The 22,587-nt window shown below is 32.0% G+C and overlaps 1 protein-coding gene across 2 annotated transcripts in view; it reads left to right on the top strand.

Moving 5' to 3' along the window:
* The first annotated feature begins 17,432 nt into the window (after window positions 1-17,432).
* tw (Protein O-mannosyl-transferase 2) overlaps window positions 17,433-22,587 on the top strand; it is a 68,997-nt gene continuing 63,842 nt past the window's right edge. The window contains exons 1-4 of one of the 2 annotated variants that reach the window (XM_035357201.2): window positions 17,433-17,790; window positions 17,896-17,980; window positions 20,179-20,283; window positions 20,447-20,555. In XM_035357201.2, coding sequence (XP_035213092.1) covers window positions 17,669-17,790; window positions 17,896-17,980; window positions 20,179-20,283; window positions 20,447-20,555 — 421 coding nt within the window. In that variant the 5' untranslated portion in view covers window positions 17,433-17,668. The remainder of the gene's footprint in view (window positions 17,791-17,895; window positions 17,981-20,178; window positions 20,284-20,446; window positions 20,556-22,587) is intronic. The other variant, XM_035357202.2, reaches the window with a different exon arrangement.

The following is a 22,587-nucleotide window of genomic DNA, read 5'->3' as shown; positions in this document are numbered from 1 at the left end:
TTTTCATCTGATTTCACCACTTCACCACCTTTTTTACCAACCACAACAGCAGAATTTCCATGGCAAGAATATGCATAATTTCTTCGACTATCTCCAATGCTTAAGAAGTTAAGTGGTCGAGATTTGTTCTGTCTCTCTTTAAATAGGACTAATGCAGTATCTTCATAACGTTGTCGGATCTCATACAAAGATTCTGCCACACCAGAGCTCTTAGATTTGTTCATTGAAAATTTCTTATTTTAAACTAAAATGAAAATATTTTGCATAAAATTATTATCTTTACAGTTCTGAGATTTAAAAAAAAAAATTAAATACAGAAATGCTTATAATTAAATTACCTTCATATAACAATTTTCTTGTAAGCAGTACAAAAAAGTTCTAACATAAAATTTTACAAGGTATCAGGTATAAGGATCACATGCATGGTCAAATATCTATGAGCATTCAATTTTACAAAACAAAAGCAGGAATGGCCCATGCTTTGGTGACATAATGTAGAAGTATTTGTGAAGTGGTATTCCAAATTTCGACAGCTTCATAATTAAAAAATTATAGCTTCATAAAAAAATTCAATTACTTTCATAGTCAAAGGTGCAATAAAATGGTGGGAAAAAGAAACATTTACAACAACAATCAGTTTGACTGCTGCCTTCTAAACAACTAATTAAAAACAGTAGACTGCATACTAATCATTACCCATGTACAACTGCTAAACAAATAACGTAATTTAAAACTTCCATTATGGACAATAACTGTTGGGTTCTGTTTTGAATCTAGTAGAATTCACCGAAGTTTATGTTATGTCTTTGCAGAATGGAGGCACTTAAAATCCAGCAATCTAATCCTTTTCAAAAGGTTACTGGTATGACAATTTTGGAATCAGTTACTCGCACAAATTGTGATTTAAGACTACTTTCATGCACATTGTCTAAAATAAATAATTCCACTCCATACAATCTGATAATACAGTCAAAAGTCGTTAATTCGGACACCCATAATCCGGAATGATCTATAATCCGGACCTCAAAGCTAAAAACTTTCTGCGCATGCGCCGCTTTGACACATGCGCATAGGCGTTTACGCGTGCGCGTAAGACCTCTTACGACTGCGCATCTGCGTGTGCGCAAGCGCAGAATACGTTTTCGCGTGCGCGTTTTACGTATAACGAACGGTATAAGCTAAAATTATCTATTTCAGTTAATGTTGATGATTGCGTTGTTCCTTAATTTTTGAATTGGATTCGATTATGTCAAATAGAATTTCCGAATCTGGAGCTCCCAAAGGATCGTACAAAACGAAAGTATGTTTCGATGTCCATCAAACAAAAAGTGGAATTGCTGCAAAAAATGGATAAAGACATGAAGAATGTGACAGAGAGGTTAGTGTAAACGAAAAAATTTCGATTGACAAGTTAGTCGGTATTCTCGGCACAGCAATTAACGGGACTTGAACAGCGGAACTTTGTAACTGAACAAAAAATTATGTCTGTTTATAGAATTAAAGAGAAAGTATTATCACATAAAACGAAACAACTTACATTGAAAGAAATGTTTAATAAAGTAATCAAATAAATATTAAGCTTTTTTTTGTAAATTTTGATACCCTTTAGATCATAATTGTTCTTTATTTCATAAATTACGGTTTCATATTTTTAATTTTAGAATTTCTGCATGTCATCTTACGCGATTTAAACTGATGATCTATAATCCGGAAATTCGATAATCCGGAATCGCCGAAGTCCCTACGAGTCCGGATTAACGACTTTTGACTGTATTAAAAATTAACAAAGTATTAAATCCTTCAAAAAAGTTTTGTCCTGAATTTGTGCTAGTAAGAGCGTGACTGAAATTAGGATTTAATTCCGAACTTTATCTAAGAGTTCTGACTTTTATATATAAGTAATGCTTGTGTAACAGTATTCTATTTATACATAGAAACTTTAGTTTGAGGAGATTGCAACTTCTGCAGCTCCCTCCTAAATACAGCCATGAGTAAAAGCAAAGATGAGAATCAACATACACAATCATTAATCATAAAAATAGGCTTCATTATACTCAACAATTTGAAATAAGAACTTAAGACTTCCTTCCTACAAAACTATTTTGATGTAATGCAACCATAAAATATGCAGATAATGCACCTTCTAATGTCCTTTGGGTACTTATGTTTTAATGTCAAACAACACAACATACCATATCTTGGGAAAGATGATCATCTTTTAATAGAAATTGGATAAAGACGATCATCTTTTAATAGAAATTGGATGCAATAAGTGAGGATGAGGAAGGCAGAATGCTAAATGAGACAATATAGTCCAATACGTATCTGTAACTGTTATCAGATGACGTATAATATATAGCTGACCATTAACAAATAAAAAAATACCTTTTTTAATTTCGAAACCTTATTTTTCGATAGATTTTATGAGTACTCGATTTAACATCACTAAAACTATAAGTGCAAAGATGACTTGAATTTGATCCATGATTTCATTATGGATCTGAAGTTGCAATATCCAGAAACAGAGAGAAAAACCTGGATGAGAACTAGGTTTTAGGATTTTGCATGTAGCTTACATAAGAACAGCTGCTGATATAGAAATCATACTGTGTTATACAGAAACTATTATTCACTGCAGTTAATGAAGTAATGCAACAAAAGCTAACATTGGTGGTATTGAAACAATAAGAAACAAACTATATGAAGAAACTCTAAGATCTCTAGATAATTTATTCAAGATTTATCTACCCAATTTGCCGATTTTTTCCTAATAAATAGACTATAATTTCAATCACATGTAATAATATGTTAGCCAACAGTATGTGAATTGCCAGCAGATTGTTAAATAAACATATAATACTCATGGTGTTCCATGTTCACCACATGGAACAACATGAGTATCTCACTTGTGATGTACATGAGCATATTTGTAAGGAACAACATGAGTATCCCACTTATACCCCACTATCCCACTTGGGCCCCCCTGTGTCCCACTTGTGATCAAATTAGCACATCGTTAAACAAGGATGTCAAACTCGCGGCCCACAACAAATATTTTTGCAGCCCGGCAAATAATAATATATAATAATAAAATAACATATCGACGAAGAAAAAAACGAAATGTTTACTGCTAAGTAATTAGATAATTTATTCAGTGTTGTCAGATTACTCACAGCGAGCTGACACACACACTACTTAAATTACAAATGCGTGTGAGTAGCTTACGTTCAGCTACCTTCGGCTTTTGGGGGACACATGCACTCAGAACTTGTACGCATCCCCCAATAGCCGAATGTGGCTGAACTCATGGTCTCGGTTTTCCAATCATAGTTTTGTACGATATATTGGTGCTTTGCTTTATTATTAATTATTACTTAATTCATATTGTTACGGATTTCATAGTTATTTACTTAGTTAGTTTTTTTTTTATTTAGAATTGTAATTAGATTTGCTTCATGTTGCCTTAGCAACGCAGACGATTTTTGAAAAGACAGCTGCGTTGGAAGGTTAAAAATAGAACAGTGCGTGCATTTAATACCTAATAAATAAATATCTCATAATTGCTGTTGCCATCCACAAAAATCCAGATATTTATAGATGTTTCCAGTATATTCGAGAAATTAATTATAAAGCTTATAAAAGCCGAGAACAAACAACTCATCTCAGTAGTAGCTGTAGTTCTAGCGAACTGTTTGTTTACTTAATGCTGTGATTGATTTGTAACGATTTCGCTGTGAGATAGAATTAGTTTCTCTGTTTTGAATTGATTTTTGCTAAATGTTTGACATTTTGTGATATTGTTAGAATATTTTTGAAGAAATATTTCAGCATTTTGATTTATCTCCTGTGGAAAGAATAAATTTTTGTTAACTTTTTAACGTTAACCGTGTTTATTCCAGCCCTTTGTATTCAGTATGTCTATATCAAAACCAAGTGGTAGTAAAATTAAACGAAAAATCGCTGACGAACATAGAATATTCCAAGTAAAATGGGAATAAGAATATTTTTGCTGTGAAATAAAAGATAAAATAAGCTGCTTGATATGTAATAATACTATTAATGTACCAAAGTTATATAATATTAAACGTCATTACGAACAACACAAATCGAAATATAACAATTACGAAGGATTAATGAGAGAAGAAAAGTTGAAAGAGCTCAAGTTAGGAGTGAAAAAGCAACAGCCCGTGTTTAATAAAGTATTGCAAGAAAGTGAAGCGGTGGTACATGCAAGCTACGTCTTGTCCGAGTTGACAGCTAAACATTCGAAGCCTTTTACTGACGGTGATTTCATCAAGGAATGCCTAATGAAAGTTGGAGAAATTGTTTGTCCTGGAAACGTGAAGGCTTTTCAATCAATTTCATTGTCTCAAAATACAGTTGCGGAAAGAGTTACTGATTTAGCCGCGAATTTAAGTGATCAGATTCTAGTTTCTCCATTGCCTGTGACGAGAGTACAGACATTAGTGGCAAAGCTCAATTAGCAGTGTTTCTTCGTTCTTGTGACAAGAATTTTAACATTTTTGAGGAATTACTGGAACTAATACCGATGCCTGGTACTACCACAGGAGAAGATATATTTACTTGTGTTTTTGGACTTCTGCAGAAATACAATCCACCTTTGGCAAAATTAAATTCTGTACTACAGATGGTGCTCCATCAATGACCGGGAAAAACAAGGGATTCGTAGCATTACTAAGAAAAAAACTTAGTGAAATTCACGGTTCAAACATTCATCATATATATGCCAATGTATTATACATCAAGAAGTTCTATGCACGAAAGTAATAAATATGGAGAATGTTTTGTCATATATAAAAAAAGTTATAAATTTTATAAGATCTCGAGGTTTAAATCAGCATCAATTCACTGCTTTCTTAAGTGAGTTAGATAGTGAATATTCGGGTTTGTCCTACTATACCGAGGTACGCTGGTTATCTTGCTCCAAGATTCTCAAACAATTCTGGGATTTGAAAGAAGAAATACGTCAGTTTTTAAAAACGAAAAATCAAGACTAAGTTTGTTTTACAATCCAATATGGATACAAGATTTATCTTTCTTGGTTGATATAACCAAACACTTAACCGATTTAAATTTATCGTTACAAGGAAAAGATCATATCATTACGAACATGTTTGACATAATTAAAGCATTCAAATGTCAACTAGTCCTTTGGGAAAAACAACTTAAAAATGAAGATTTGACGCACTTCCCGACGTGCAGCATGAACAATTCAAGTTTAGATGATACTTGTTCGTATCAAAAATACGCAGAAAAAATTGCAAATTTAACAACTGAATTTGAAACGAGGTTTAATGATTTTAGAGTACCCAGCCATATGCAAATGGAGATGATCGAGATTCAATGCAACTCAAATTTGAAAGCAAAATTCATTGAAGTGGGCGCGCCTGAATTTTACAAATATTTACCAGCCAGGTTTGAAAATACTCGAAAATTCGCATATGAAATTATTTCCATGTTTGCTAGCACTTATCAGTGCAAGCAGATATTTTCAGTCATGAAAGGTAATAAGTCTCCTATTAGAAACCGTATTAATGATGCTCACCTTGGGTCAGCGTTGAAAGTTATCACTGCAAACAAAATTTCTCCCGAAATAGGAAAGATAATACAGTCAAAAGTCATTAATCCGGACTCGTCGGGACTTCGGCGATTCCGGATTATAGATCATCAGTTTAAATCTCGTAAGATGGAATGCAGAAATTCTAAAATAAAAAATATGAAACCGTAATTTATGAAATAGAGAACAATTATGATCTAAAGGGTATCAAAATTTGCAAAAAGAAAAAGCTTAATATTTATTTGTTTACTTTATTAAACATTTCTTTCAATGTAAGTTGTTTATAAGTTTTGCTTCGTTTCATGTGATAATACTTTCTCTTTAATTCTATTAAACAGACATAATTTCTTGTTCAGTTACAAAGTTCCGCTGTTCAAGTCCTATAATTGCTGTGTCGAGAACACCGACTAATTTGTCAATCGAAATTTTTTTGTTTTCAATAACCTCTGTCACTTTTCTTCGCTATCGGAAGCGAATTATAATGACGAGGAACTTGTTTTAAATCATATCAAAGACGGAGCATATCGAGATGAAATACTACATTTGGTAAGGAATTATAAGCCAAATAAAATAAAAACATCTGCGCTGAAGATAAGGATAGTGCTGACAAATCAACTTCCAATTCATTAGGCGCCCGCCGCCGCGGCGTGAAATTGATAAACAGATTTCGGATTTCAAAACATACTTTCGCTTTAGATCCTTTACATATTAACAAATATATATCGGAAATTCTATTTGATATAATCGAAAGTTTAAGCTTACTTTTATAAAATTGCTCTTACAGTCTGCAAAAAATAATAAGCCGGATGCAATTCGAAAATTAAGGAACAACGCAATCATCAACATTAACTGAAATAGATAATTAGATAATTTTAGCTTATACGTCCATTATACATAAAATGCACACGTGAAAACGTATTCTGCACTTGCGCACACTCATATGCGCAGTCGTAAAAGGTCTTACGCGCACGCGTGAACGCCTCTGCGCGTGTGTCAACGTGGCGCATGCGCAGAAAGTTTTTAGTTTTGATGTCGGGATTATAGATCATTCCGAATTATGGGTGTCCGAATTAACGACTTTTGACTGTAGCAGAAAAGAGATGTCAAGTATCAGGACGTAAACATTAAATTTTTCTTGTTCTTTTCTATATAAATATATATATGTTTATTATTGTATTATTCGAAATAAATCTACGTTTCTATGAATATTGATTTTTTTTTTTGCGGCCCGCCTAAAGTTAAACCTTGTTTGTTTGGCCCAAGTGTACCTATGAGTTTGACATCCCTGTTGTTAAATAAACTGATACTAATATTGTTACAGGAGAATTTCACTTAATGCACACATGACTGTAACCCATAATGTGGAGAAAATGATAAAATATTCCATATGTAAACATAATATGAAGACCATATTAATTTTAAAAATGATGCCCTTAAAAATAATGAAAAATATTCAGAAAGATGAATGTAAGAGCACTGCATATCTGCATTTTAGTTTATATACTAGGAATAAAATACACCTTTGGAAGAATGAAACAGTATTCTTAATGAAAGATTTTTCAGAATACAATGTTTTATTTTCCTTCAGTACTAGAAAATTCTATACTCATAACAAAAGCTTAAACAAAAGGTAACTTAGGTGATCAGCTAAAAACATCTATATGAATATAAACAGAAAAATAACAAGAATATGCTTTCATGTAGTAAAGTCTGTCAAGTGTTGGCAGTACCTGATACTACTCATTAATTTGGCTACATAGATTTAAATAAAAAAAAGTTTTTGACAAAAAATGACACAATATTACTACCATGGCAATAATTTATCTAAAACCTGTTTCAAGAAAAGGCATATTTTATAACTTCATTTTAACTCACAATTTTTATGAAATATTTAATTACTACTTTCTCATTAATGTATAATCTCTGTTGGAAAGATCTGTTCATTTTCATCTTTCATGCTCATTTCATTTCAAAGTTCATCTTCATTTGAGATATAAATGGCTCTCTTTCATTGCATTTATAGATATGTGCTCTTCTAAATTAATTTGGAACAAGGTGTCTCATTATTAAGTGAGATAAAATTGTGTAAACATGGCTACCAATAAATTCATTTACAATACTGTATTTGATTAGTCTATATTTTAGGGTACCCCTTGGATGATTGCCAAGTTGTTTCACTTATGGTAACATGAGTAATTGAATGTTATGGAAACCCTGTTATGGCGTGATTGGTTGTAATGTGCGATTGCAGTGATTTTGACTGATGGGAAAATATTTGTAAGGGCTTACTTTGGTATGGATGTTGGTTAGGAAGTATATTGCTTATTTTGTGCCTTACACCGTAAAATGCCTGCTAGTGGTATGATTAACCTGAAGTTTCTGTACACTTTGGAATGACTGGGAAAGAAAACACTGATTGACTGGTGTGTAAATAAAGGTTCACCTCGAGGTGAATTACGCAGTGAGATTTAAGGATTTTGAAACAGAGCTCATATACATACTATGGAAGGTACATAGGGTGTAATAAAAAGGGGTTTTCAAAAGAAATGCTTCTGGCAGTATGGAGGATATTTTCCCTTTTTACTTTTGTGAATTAATGTGGCAATGGCAGTATACAGATTCAAATTCAGATAATTTTAAATAGTTTTTGGATACTGTTAAAGATCCTCTGTGTCGCACATATTGAAGAAACTGAAATTTTTAAATAAGGTAAGTTGATATTTCCTTTTTGTACTGCTTAGATTATATAACATGTATTTCCATTCTTATGTTATTTCCTTGTTTGATCTAAAATGCAGTTTATTGAGATTATATATTTTTTGGTTTAATTATGTTTTATTGCATTATGTTTTGGACACCATTTTACTGGGGAGGGTACTAGACGTAAACAGGAATGGTGCCAAAATTTGGCAATTTTAACCAAGAGTACCCTCAAATATATTTTCACCCTGTATTTTGCATGAATTACGACAAGGAAGAAATGCTACAGAAGCATATTGAAATTTAGTGAAAGTAAATAATGTGCAGGAGATGATTTGAAATACCTGAACCAGATAATTTCGACCTTAATGATAAGTGACACCCTGAGTGGCCATCACTGACTGATGACAATATTATAAAGACCATGACAGAACAAGGCCCTTTTTTTTTTAAACACTAATGATTGCAGAAAAGCTTAACTCAGCTCAACAAACTACTTTGGGCCATATTTGGAAATTTGAATAGATCTATAAATATTCCAGATAGGTGCTGTTGCAAACTCAGCCGATAGGGGGCGTTAGTGAGCCCTTGAATTTAAAACTGATTTGTTTACTTTTATCTTTAGAACATAGCTAGATATGTAAGATGTGTCTTGTCAAGTGAATTGTTCTTCGTATAATGTATCAATAAAGGCTAAGTAATTTTCAATTGCTCTTTTTTAAAAGCTCAGAAGATCAAGAACCAGGTAAGAGCTATTATTTATATCTGATTTTGTTTTAGGTGCCTCATGAGCTAAGTGAGAAAAATTTGCATGACTAAGTCGTCATTTGCACATATCTGCTTGCTCGGAACAAAAAAGAAACCTTCTTTGGCTGGGGAATAAGTGGTGATGAAAAGTAGATTGCCTACAAAAACATCATTAAGAAAATAACATGCTGCGAGCCCAGATGTAAACTGCCACTTCCACCTCTAAACTGAGCTTCAGCTTAAATGAGAATACACTGTGTATATGGTGGAATTTCAAGGAGAAATGCATTACAAGCCTTTGAAACCTAACAAAAAGCTCAATCCAGAAAGATGATTTAAACAAACCAGTCAAAGAAAAGAGGCAGTTCAATTGGAAGCACATCATACTACATCATAATGCCAGACCACATGCTTCTTTGGTGACTTATCAGAACACTCTAGAGCTAGGCTGGGAAATTTTGCCACATCCACCCCATTCCCCAGCACTATCAACTTCCAATTATAACTTGTTTCTCTACTTGAAAAATTTTTTGGACGGAAAAAATTCAAAACTGACTCAGATGTCAGCTAAATACTACTTGAGTTCTTCACTTTTAAGGACAACCTGTTTTTCAAAAAAAAAAAAAGTATTTACAAATTGCCATCACACTGGCAAGAAGTAATGAAAAAAATTATATTGTATAATAATTATTAAAGATATGAAAACGTATTATTTTTTCACTTCTGAAATGAAGTAAGAAACAGCCTGTTTTTCAAAGCTCACCATTACAAAACTATCAGTAACACTTAAATTCACAGTTTATATGCATGACAGTAACGAAGTATAAGAAAATATATGCAAATATAATAGTACAAATTCAAATACTATAGTGCAAATACAATATACTTATAGAAATGAATACTTATACAGCAGTTGAAGAAAAATGCAAAAATTGTAAGTTTTGTTCACAAGTGTTGATCTTCAACTGTTATTAGCAATTTCGTTGACAATTTCTAGGACAGTCTGTCAATGTCCAGGAGAAGTCATTTGCCCCATTCGTTAAGATCACAGATGATCGGATGGATGGAAATGGGAATGTAAGGAGCTGATGCTGCTAGATGTCTCAATGTCTTTCGTAGTATGGTCTTCCGACTATGGAATTAGTTTGAATCCAAGGATTCTGTATTTAGAACACATGTTCTAAGGCAGTCAAAGAGTTACACCCCCTGTTGGAGACCGTTATTTAGATCTTTCAGCCCGAAGGAATAGCAACATTACTATCCTTCAGCTCATCACAGGTCATTTAGTGACAAAAGGAATAACAATAGCAGCCACTTCTGTATGCAAGACCACCAGGGTTGTTTGTGTCCCCTCGACCCAAGGACATTGTGTTGGGCAAGAGAACACTTCTCCCTGACCAGCCAACAATGGGCACATTGTATCATATTACACTCTACACATACGGGTCCAGGTTCACATTGGAGAGTAATTCAGGATATCAACTGATCTGGAGGAAACAATGCATTAAATACAACTAGCACCACATTGTGAAAAGATGCAGAGGTGGTAGAATAATGGTTTGGATTGGGATCTCTCTCGGTGGTCACACTGACCTGCATGTGTTCTATACAGAAACTTTGACTAGTGCGAGATATCGAGATGAGATCTCTGATCAATATGTCTGGCGATATGCTGCTGCTTTTGGTTCTGAATTTTTTTTTTAGGGTCATGGTATGGAGTAGATAGAATGGCCAGTTCAATCCTCAGAACTAAATCCTATACAGCATCTTTGGGACTACCATTTTTGGGACAGGTTGCTGCCTTAAGTCCACCTCCCAGGACATTAGATGAGCTTGAACAAAGATTATTCCATGTCTGGTTGCTGCTCCCCATTTTACTGACCGACCACTTAATTGACAGCATGCAGCATCGCTACCACTAATGTGCTGCACCTAGGGTTGGGCATATTCCTTATTAGAACCCATTTTCATAATGTTACCACCATATTTTTTCTTCAAAAAACTGTGATGTACTGTTTCTCCAAGACTGGATGTCTCTGCTAAGGGTGCAATTTTTTGTTGTAACTCATGACTGTGTTGAACTTTAGAACATTCTAGGTCGTCCTCTAAATTTATTGTTTCTATGTTGCTTCATTCTCAAATTGGACACAAAAACATGCTATTCCTTAACTTTTGGAGAGCAGTATATTATACCTCATGTATGATAACTTTTGAATAAGTAAAATACTGATTTTACATTAGTTAAATTGTCCTGATCCATAATACATTTAAACATATATAGAACATTAACAAAGGCTTTACTATAACATTATATTACAGTATTAGAAATAGTAATTTTTATAAAAATTCTGTTACGATTACAAATCTTTAAAAAAAAAAAACTTACCAAACATACCTCTTGAAATTTCAGTTACATGTCTGGGAAAAAAAAAAAAATATCCTTAAAACTTCAAGAAGCTAGTTCTCATAGCTTTAGTCAAACTAGGGAAGGAAAAAAAACTATTAGCACTTACACGCGAATAAAATAAAAACCAAAATTTACACATTATGATTTTTACTATTCATTACAGTCATTGTCAAATAGTACTTCACTCATTTAAAATATGCTTAGTTATAAATTGCACTATCTATTTTTTAAACTAAGCATAATTTGATTTTAAGACTGATCATAACTTTAAAGAAATATTATACAGCCCATTATCAGAATTTAATGGAACTTAATAAAATTTGTTTGAGTAGATTTCATTGAAGATTTCAAGAAAAGACAAGACATAACAGATAAGTGAGCTAATTCCCTCAAAATCTTCCAATTGTGTCCAAATTACATACATACTACACCATGACAGTTAAAGGAATAATAAGTTATTACCTTTTTGGTAGATAAAGCTTGACATATGAATGAAAGTTTAAATGCAAATAAGCACAAATACTAGAAAGAGAAATAAAATACTTTCATATATATGTTTTGCATTCAAAGAAAATTAAATTCTGTTAACTAGAATATACAAGAAAGTTCATGACTTTGTTAATGGTGAGATCTGTTGACTAAGTGGGCATGGCAGTACTGCAGACTGAGTAATGAGCATTCCTCCCATTATTATTTGCCATCTTAGTGCATCATTCTATTAAGAGGCTAAACGTATCAGAATGAGATATGCATGAGTGTATCGCATCACAAATTATGTGTGGATTGTGTTCAATTGTCAGAAATATACGTAATTATATCAGATTTCTGAATGCCAGCAAAATGAAATCCATACTAGTGCAAGGCCACTACAACTTGTACTGTCTCTACCCCATATTTGTAGTATTCTGTTGACAGACGAGAACAATTATAAATCTTGTATGATTTATTCCACGATTGGTAGTATATTACAGCAGCTTTGTTTAGTGAAGTTCATCACATGTAAAGAACTTTTAATAACTATTATACTGTAATTTTATCAAGGATCAAAGATTAAAAACGAATCATTTAATGAACCCTGACAAAATGCTAGACAAGCAGTCAATTATTCATTCTTCAATTTCCGCATCTGATCTCAAAACAACATAAGGTGATGATGATATACAAAACAGTAGTAAGCTACTACCTCATCTGACTGAAAACAAAGGAAAATTTTATGAACATGGTTGATGAGAAATTGAAAATATGACAGTAACCACCAGTTTATAACCATCACTTCTTATATCTTTATATATACTTTGAAACAATGGAAACATTAACACAAAAGGACATTGATACATTTGGCATACAAGGATAAACCTGTCAAGTATTTTAAAAGAAAATTAGCAGATAAAAAAGTCTTTTCTTTCAGATTTTAGAAGGAGTTTGTAAGGAGGATGAGGTTGGGAACCATCAGTCAAGACAACAGCAAATTGCGACTTCTGCAAATGCTGAACCATATCAACAATGCTTCTCAACGTTCTTATGCTAAGTCTTTCTCAACTTTTCCTCATATCCAGTTCTAGATAGTGATGTAATATGTGATCTACTCTTTAAGTAAGTTATTTATTTTTTAGATGGTGCCACTATATTATGAGAGATAAATGGCCTTCTTATAAGGGGCTGAGCCAATTAGAATACAATTATTGAGCTGTAAACCACCAAAAGACCTTGTCAATCCTGCAGACAATATTAATACTCTAACAAATGGATCATACTAGGAATTTTAACACTAAAGGTTCTACACAACAAGTGGAGTATTACACTAAAAATCCTCCACATTATCTAGCAGAAGATCGGTGGAAATCCATTTTGGCCATGCTCAGCGACATTTGTAATGTATATGGCAGAACAAGTCAGAAAAACAGCCCATTTAAGGGCCACTTTTGTAAAACAGGAAGAAACTGAATTTAATGGAATTAAAACTCTAATAGGTTATTAAATTAATTAATGGAATCGATTTTCTTCATGTATTCTTAATTATTTGTATTTAAGTTCATACTTAACACTTCAGAACCGTTATCTAATAAATAAATAAAAACGATAGAATACATACCACAACATTATTCAATATTTTGGTTAGATAGGACAACTCATCCTCGTGATCAGAAAACCAGTCCTGGGCAATGTGAGCTGTGTGAACAGGGGCTTTGTCGTCTTGGAAGACACCATCACCATCGGGGAACAAAGTTTGTACCATGGGATGAACTTGATCGGCCAAAATGTTCACATAAGTCTTGGCAGTCATGTGCCCTGACACAGTTATCATGGGGCTAGCAGAGAACCACGATATGGCTGCCCAAACCATAACAGAACCCCCGCCATGTTTCACTCTTGGCAACAAGCAGTCTGTATTATAGGCTTGAGATGGCATTCTCCAGACGTAAACTCGGCCAGAAGTGGGAAACAATGGGAAAGAAGACTCGTCAGACCATATTACTCGCTTCCACTGCTCTATAGTCCAGGCTTTATGACTTAAACACCACCTTTTCCTGTTACGGGCATTAGCATCACTGATGAGTGGCTTCTCAATTGCAGCATGGCCAGCAATTCCCTGCTTAGAAGCTCCCTTCTAATTGTTTTGATACTCACAGGATTCGGTAACACAACATTCATTTCAGCAGTAATTTTTGCAACTGTGGTCTTCTTATTTTTCGTCACAATTGCCCTTAATGATCGTCTGTCACGATCACTCAGGACACACTTTCGCCCGTGCTGTGATTTAGTAGATGATGTTTTTCCGCTTTTCAAATATGCGGAATAAATCTTCGATACAGTACCTCTTGAAACACTAAACACCTTGGCTACCTTGCTTGCGGAAGCACCTATCATACGTGCTCCAACAATTTGCCCATGTTCGAAGTCTGTTAACTCTGACATAATGCAATGACAACCTCACATAACAGTACTCTGACAACAACTAAACTGTTTAGCACATTTACGAAGTTGTATAGGTGGCGTCAGTAGTCAAAAACGTCAGCGCCACCTACATATTTCATTAAAATCCATTTTTCTTTTCAAACATGTATTTCACAAGGTGTTTCCATATTTTTGTCCATCCACTGTAAGTATCCTGTTGATAGGAAACAAATGCGTATGATCAAACTTCAGAGGATAACTGCACTACGGAGGATATTTTTTACTGTTATTTTTGTGAATTTATGTGGCGACCCCAGTATACAGATTCTAGTTCAGATAATTTTAGGCAGTTTTTGGATGCTGTTAAGGAATTTTGTTTGACTGAAGACACTGAAATTTGTAAATAAGGTAAGTGGATATTTCGTTTGTGTTGTGCTAAGATGAATTCCCTTTTTTATGTTATTTCATAGTTTGATTTAAAATGTAGTTTATTGAGATTATATATTTTTTGTTGGCTGCTCCTTTGACTTTTTAAGTGAACATAGATTGATGTGTACATAGGTTTGAAGTGCAGAGTTGCCCACTTATTTGGTGTGCTATGTTTGGCGCTTTTTACAAGAGTAGGAATAATTGGATTTTTTTTTGTCAATTTCCTTTGACTTTTTAAGTCAAAATACATCGATGTGTACATGGAAAAAGTCATGGGAGTGCACAATGATGAATTTGTGCAATTCTCTGATGATTTTTTTTAATGAAAAAAGATTGACGTGTACATGGATAATGAGTTGTGCAATTCTTCAAAATGTGCCAAACAGTAAGTGATTCTGCACATTCCCCACAAGCACCTTGTTTGTGCAATTCTCTGTATTTTTTTTTTTTTTTTTTTTTTTAGTGAAAATAGGTTGATGTGTACATGCATACCAAGTTTGTGCAATTCTTTGACTTGTTATTTTGGATTTGTATAGCAGCGATTTTTGGGACAAAAATTGCCACTACACAAAGCTAAAATAACAAATCAAAATAACAAATTGCACAAACTTGGCATCCATGTACCACCAAAAATCACCAAGGGACACCCATAAATATATTTTTACCAATATTTTTTTTCCATCCACCCAGATAGTATAGTGGTTAGGGAAGCCTGACTGCGATACCAAAGGGCCTGGGTTCAAATCTCAGAGAAGGCATGGTTGTAACTGTCTATCCCCTTCATAGGAGGCGATGGTGGCCCACCTATTAGGTGCCTCCATAATAAAGAAACCACCAATTTTTGCAGCATTTTGTGCAAAAAATTTTAAAGACCAAATAGGTCTTACATCACATTACTTGTTAGCTTTTCAATTATATATATAATATATATATATGAGCAGAAATTATCGAGTCTCAATTTTTCCTCCTGCCACTAAATATAGATATGCATAAGTTGTATTCCAAAAAGATATCAACTTGGCAATATTTGTTTTTGAATAATAACATCCACCTTATTTTTAACTCAGAACATTTTACATTTGCAGTCTACAATTATAGATGAATTTTAGACTAAGAAATTTTTATTATTAATATGCAATGAAGAGAGAGGGGTCAAAGAATATGTGATGTGAAGTTTGTCTGGAAATTTAAAAAATATATATATATATATTTGTTGCTATTTTCTCATATCCAGTATCTAATTGTTTGTGCAACTGATGGTTTAATTTTGGAAGCATTTTAATACAGCAGTACGTGTGACTGCTATCTTAACAAATTATACGTTGGTGTTCATTAATGAACTTGACAACAATAATATATATATTAGTTACTATTTGATGTCTGAACTATGTTAATAATGGAAATCTGCTTTTACTGAAATTTTAAATACTTTTAAATTAATCCAACTTCATAGCAAGGTTGCTTTTCTATTACCCTACGATCCATGGGAGAAAATCGGACGAAGACTTTTTCTATAATATACATGACGAAATTTATTTTTACAAAATAATCCATTTAAACGAAATAAAATATGGTTTAAATGTCAATTCCATTACAGTTTATATGCATGAAGAATTTAAAGCATCATTTTTTTTTTTAATTATGCAGTTGCTAAAATGTAATGTAAAGTTCTAAATACAAATCACCAATTAAATTGTTCGCATACATCTTTAAACAGTTATATAATTAATTACTTTCACTTTAAATAATTGAACATAACAATAAAAATACAAAAGTAAATTATACAGAAACTACATGATAAAACAAGTCAAAAGTAATTAAGTATTTGTATATTTCAGAATTACACATACCTAAATATACATATATATATAAAAAAAGCACACTGATTCGATTTTTTAAATTGATATGTTCAAAATACTTATACATATACAAATGTGTATATGCATGAAGTATTCAAGCAACTTCCCACTGGAAGCAAAATCCCCAACAGGAAGTAGCGTACACATTAGCGTTGTTTTTGTTTTAAGTTTCACACTCAAACAAAAGACGAAGTGTTAGTACTTTTTCTTTCATTGATATCAATTTACGGCAAGGCTGAAACTTAACAGTAGGCTCAGGAGCCTTATCTTGGAATATTGACAATAAAATTTGAAATTTAATTGATAGGCAGAATTTTTAATTACTGGAAATTAGTACGAGCTGCTAGTTACTGGTGTTAATCGAACTTACAACTTTTAGCACCACAGTTGAAAAATCAACGATGCAAATTTACCAGTGGTCGAACGTTAAGGGAACCCAAGTAAATTGACTCTACAGTCTCCAAGAACGGTATTGCTCCAAGACGAGTCGATTAGTCTGTCTGCTTTTTAATGACAATTAAATTATTATTTTATAAAAAAAAAATAAAAAAAAAAAAAAAAAAAGAATGAATGCGCAATGAGCATGTAAATTGTAAACCTGCCCTTATACAACGTGATCGAAAGCCATCTGAAATGTGAGTTAATGACACGTCTGCCTACGTGACAGTAGACCCAGTTTAAAAAGATCTCGAATAATAGCATAGGTTTTTATTACCCTCTGTTTTTAGAAAACTGACATCAGCAGCGTGTATTTATTTATTATTTTCTGCTATTGCAAGGTTTGGCATCGAAACCAAAGCAGACGAAATGTTGCCAGATCTTTTCCGCTGATTTTTAAATCAACGTAAACATGTGAAGTAAGACCGGTTTGTCAGCTTTTTAGACGGATCAGTTGACGGGGCTTCCGAATTAAATTTATTCTGCTGAACTGAATCGGAATGTAATAGTTAACGTAAGAGATGATATGAATGAAGATTACGGGTCTTTTTTTTTTAACTTATAGGCTGAGGTTAATTAAAGTATTCAAAATATATAATAAATGTAGTACAAAATATGAAGAGCGACACGCTTTTAAATATACAGACGGACACTCAGTGGTGGCTGGTATTTGGTGTTTTAACTTTACTAGCTGTTGGGACAAGATTGTATAAAATTGAGGAGCCAGATCATGTGTGGTGGGTTCATTAAATTCAGTGATTTTTATTCATGAAAAATTTGAAATATTATTTTCATTGAATGAGTTGTATTCATATATTCATCCATATTTATTTATTTTGCAGTTGGGATGAAACTCATTTTGGAAAAATGGGCAGCTGGTACATAAATCATACATTTTTCTTTGATGTACATCCGCCTCTTGGAAAGGTTTGGAATGTTTGGTTAACAGCATTATATATTAAAAAAATATAGAAATTTATTTTTGCATGGTATGCCTTCTTTCCTGTGCAAATTTCTAACACTGAAGTTTCCTGAAGTGAAGTGTTTGAAAAACAAAAACTGATTGAGAAAAGTTTTATACTGATGTCTTTTTGTATGATTTCTTCCTTTTTTTTCTACGAGCTTCTCGATTTTGATTTTTGTACTTAAATTCTTTGTTAAATACTTGATGATTTTAGGTATTAAGTTTTAATCCACGTGATAAAATAGTAATTTTTTTCTCAAAATATTTCAGTAGCTTATGAACTAAAGAATATACAACTGACAAAACATGCCATTTGCTATTGTAAAGCTTAACATTTTTTTGTTGAATTCATTTTCACCAAAATATTTTTCCAAATTTTTTGTGCACTGTTTACCACAGCAGTTAATAAGTCTGTTATTCTTCATATTATTCTTGATATTTGTTTGTAATATGCAAGATTCTGTTATTTTGAGATATCTAATTAAACTTTTTTTTACCTTCTCTTGCAACTGAATGCAACTATGGAGCTGTACCTTGCAAAACACTGTGTCACTTTTATGTATTTAAAAACAGTATTTGAAGTATCAAGAAAAATGTAGATGTTAATGAGCATATATAATTTTAAATTCATAATACAGGATGATCAGTTCAAAATTAAACCCAATTTTCATTTGTGTATATTGTGCGAGAGACTTTTTCATAATATTTTTCTAACATTCTTTACTTTATGTTTGTTTCAGAATACTACTTTATAAATATAGGCCTTTAGTTATACTGTTTTTATATTGTTGTGTATGTTTATGTTATATTTTTGTAGCCTATATTTATATTGTATAAATCAATATTGATATTGTTTTATAAATGTGAGGTTTATCCTCACATTTAATCAATAATAATCTAAAAAATAGTGTACAGTAGTTCTGAAAATGATCCTTTCACTTTAGCAGTACAAAAGTGAAAAAAGATTTGGGTAGCTTGTAAACATTTGGTGCAAAATTTTATATACTGCATAATTTTATTTAGGAATGATTATGATTTGAAAATTCATGTTGGATTTAAAAAATTTTCTAAGCTGGAAGTAAAATTCCATAAATAGAACTTATGAAATAAAATGGAATTTTTTTATTCTGGTATTTTTATATACTACTTCCAATTTAATGCTATAGAAGAAATTAGTAAAATATTCATACACTGAAATGACTTATTTATTTAATCATTGTTTTACAATATTAAGTATGCTGTTTTAGAATGCTGGATTTGTACAATTTTCTTAAGAAGGAAAGTGAGAGCAAATTTTATAAGTGTACTGTTATATTAGCCGGTACTTGCTGATACATCACCAAAGTTATATCCCTAATTTTGATTGCTACAAGTAATCAATACATTTAGAAGTTGTTCCAGATTTTTCTAGAAAGATGAAATTTTGATTTCTTCCTTGTTAAACTCTCTCTCTCTCTATTTTTTTTTTTTTTTTTTTTTTTTTTTCCTTTGTGGGAAACTGAGGAGGACTTCTTATTATTATTCACTATTATTATTGAGTGCATACTTCAGATGTATTGGAGCAGTCATATCAGAATTTTGTGATTTTTTTTGGGTGGGGGAGGGGTTTACCCTGTTGTCTTGTCAATGAATTTCATGGAAGTATGGTTGCAAGAGCCTGAAGGAGATTGAACATATTTCTGCCCCAATTTTGAGGGCGAGCACCCTGGGGTCAGATCTAAATATCATTATTAAATCAATCTGTTTTTGTGAAATTCAAATAATGGTGTGAAGTAATTGAAAGATATGGTAAGCACTTTGTGCAAACAGTGCTTATTCTTAGAAAAATTTAGATATGCAAGTTTATAAAGCCAATAGACTGGGTGTTTCATATGAGGTTTTGATTAAATAATGCATTTAAATCTATAGTAAGTCATAAGGTGTCCCTATTAGATGTATTTTTTTTTTATGAATAAACATTGAATTATTTATTATATTAAATGCGCTGAGGTTATTCTTTCTACATATTTAATTTACATTAACGTAGTTTGTGATCCGTGATAGACTTATTTCGTTAAATTCAGCTTTAAAATTATTTCATTACTTATTCAATTAAACATAATTTATGTAATATGTTCAATCACAATTTACAATCTGCTGCTTTTTTTTTTTTTTTTCGTAGATGCTGATTGGCTTATCTGGAAAACTAACTGGTTACAATGGGACATTTGCCTTTAACAAGCCAGGTGACAAATATGGTGATCATAAATATTTAGGAATGAGATTGGTATGCATAAAAAAAAAATATTACTTTTATGGGTATTAAGGGGGAAAATTATGCATTTCTAATTATTTTGTTGAATTACTGTGAAGAGTAAAAATGTATTTTAATGGAATATATTATAATCTGTTTTAATCATATAGTAATTCTCATTTTTATTTTCTTTCAGTTTTGTGTATTTCTGGGGATCTGTATCATTCCTTTCTCTTTTTTAATAGTCTGGGAGTTGACTAATTCTTTATCTGCCTCTTCCTTAGCTGCCTTTTTTATAATATTTGGTAAGTATTTTAATATAATTCAGAAGAAAAACAGTAGGATAACATTTTATAAGACTGCGGGTTCATAAAAAATGTATTTACTCTTTTATCAAGACTCTTTTGTTATGTTGCTATTATATATGACTTGTTCTATTTATAGCTTTTGCCATAACTTTCAGTCACCATTTTTAAATATATATATATATATTAAATATTTAAGACTTGAATTAGTTTATTTAATAGAATTTCATTTATAACAGAAATATTCGAAGTGAAGCTATTTCCTGTAACTTTTCTTCTGATAATCCATGACAAATATTTTCGGCAGTAGTAAATACCTGTAGTCCTGTATCTGTTTTACAGCAAAAGCTCAACTATCAAGAACAGGAAATGTTTAATTCCGGACGCGGGAAATTTCCAGATAGTTGTGCTTATACAAAATGCAATTCATGTTAGAAAAGCTTTAAGGAAATTTCTTTCTCGATTTTAGACAGGAAATTTCTTTCTCGATTAATAGTTAATCGAGAAAGATTTCCTGTCTAAAATTATAAAAACAGTCATTTTCTTTGCTATCAACATGAGTATCAAAAGCCTACATTTAAACTTATGATAGATTATAAAAGCAGCACCTGTTTCCCAGGCCTTTAACGTATGAAATTAAAACATCTTACGTGATTACAAAATGCAGTTGATCATGTAAGTTGGCAGAAGTTCTGCCAAACTTGTGCCAATTATTTTGGTAGAAGCTTAAAGTCAAAATATCATCATATTTTGTTTAATTAGAATTGCTAAGGTTTAAGTCATGGATATAATGTATAAAAAGTTAAATCGCATAGCCTAATTTTTCATATTGTAATCACCATTGTTTATTCATTTTCAAATAAAGTCACATATTTTGACCATTAAAACATGTTTTTCTTGATGCCATGATCTTGTAACTTCCATAAATGATCCTTAAATACCATGTTGTTCCAGAGAAAGGAGATCCCAAACTGGAACCATTTTTTTCAAATTGCCGAGGGAAGCACCTAAATAACAGTTAATTTGTATCTTCTTTACTGAAACTGGCTTATGGAACTGAGAAGGTTTGCAACTTTAATGACTGTTAACATATATTAGTTAAAAAAGCTCAAAGGTTGCAAGTTAACTTGCTTATTCATGGTTTTCGATAAAAGTTTGAACAATGTAGTTATTGTAATAATTCCAATTAAATTTATTTTTATTGTTGTTGTTGCTTTAGTTTTAGAAAAACTTTTCTAGTGACAGCCCCCATTAAACATACTGGCGAGTCCACTGATCACGTTAGACAAACTAAATACTTATTCTCATAGGCTTTGCCATCATTATTAATCTGTCACAGGCTTTGCCACAGTACCAAAGAACTTTTAATAATAATTCTCATTAGAAATTCTTTGGTGTGCTTTTTGTTCTATGATGCGAGATTTCCTTGCTTTTCTTTCTATGAGGTTTATTTCCTATTCCAAGGATGAATTCTAGGAACAATACAATGGATACAGTGATAGGGAGGGTGTGTTAACAATGTCTTCTTAAAGAGAACTGTGTAATGTATTCACATTTTAGAAGTTATCAGTAGGGTTTCAAAAGTCCTTCCTATGTGTACTTTTTGATGGCATTACAGGTCTTCCATTTCCTTAATTGCTTGGAAGGAGTGTTTTAAAAAAACTGAAATAATAAAATTTTCTGGTTAGTGGAATGCCAATAAGTCAGGTTTTTACTGTATTTCATTTATTTACATATATTGCAATATACTATTTATATATTATTTAAAATAACAATGATCCTTTTAATTTTTCAACATTTTGCTGTATTACTTGCAACCTAATATTCTGTGTTCTTTTATCTGTTTGTTCAGATAAGTTTTCATACATATTAAAAAGGCTCTTTTTTGTATACATAATTTTTATAGCAGTGTTGTATTTCATGTAAATAAATCTTTAAATTTCCTTTTTAAACTTTTTATTTTGAGTTAAATTATGCAAAAGAAATATGGAATTGGTAATTACATAAACATTGGTGTTACATTTTTATTTAT

Source organism: Stegodyphus dumicola, chromosome 9 (genome assembly GCF_044657685.1).
Source record: "Stegodyphus dumicola isolate Sdum_Otavi_A_Nest chromosome 9, ASM4465768v1".
Classification (NCBI taxonomy): Eukaryota; Metazoa; Arthropoda; class Arachnida; order Araneae; family Eresidae; genus Stegodyphus; species Stegodyphus dumicola.
Note: the sequence above shows the minus strand (reverse complement) of the source record. Positions and strands in the feature narration are given on the sequence as shown.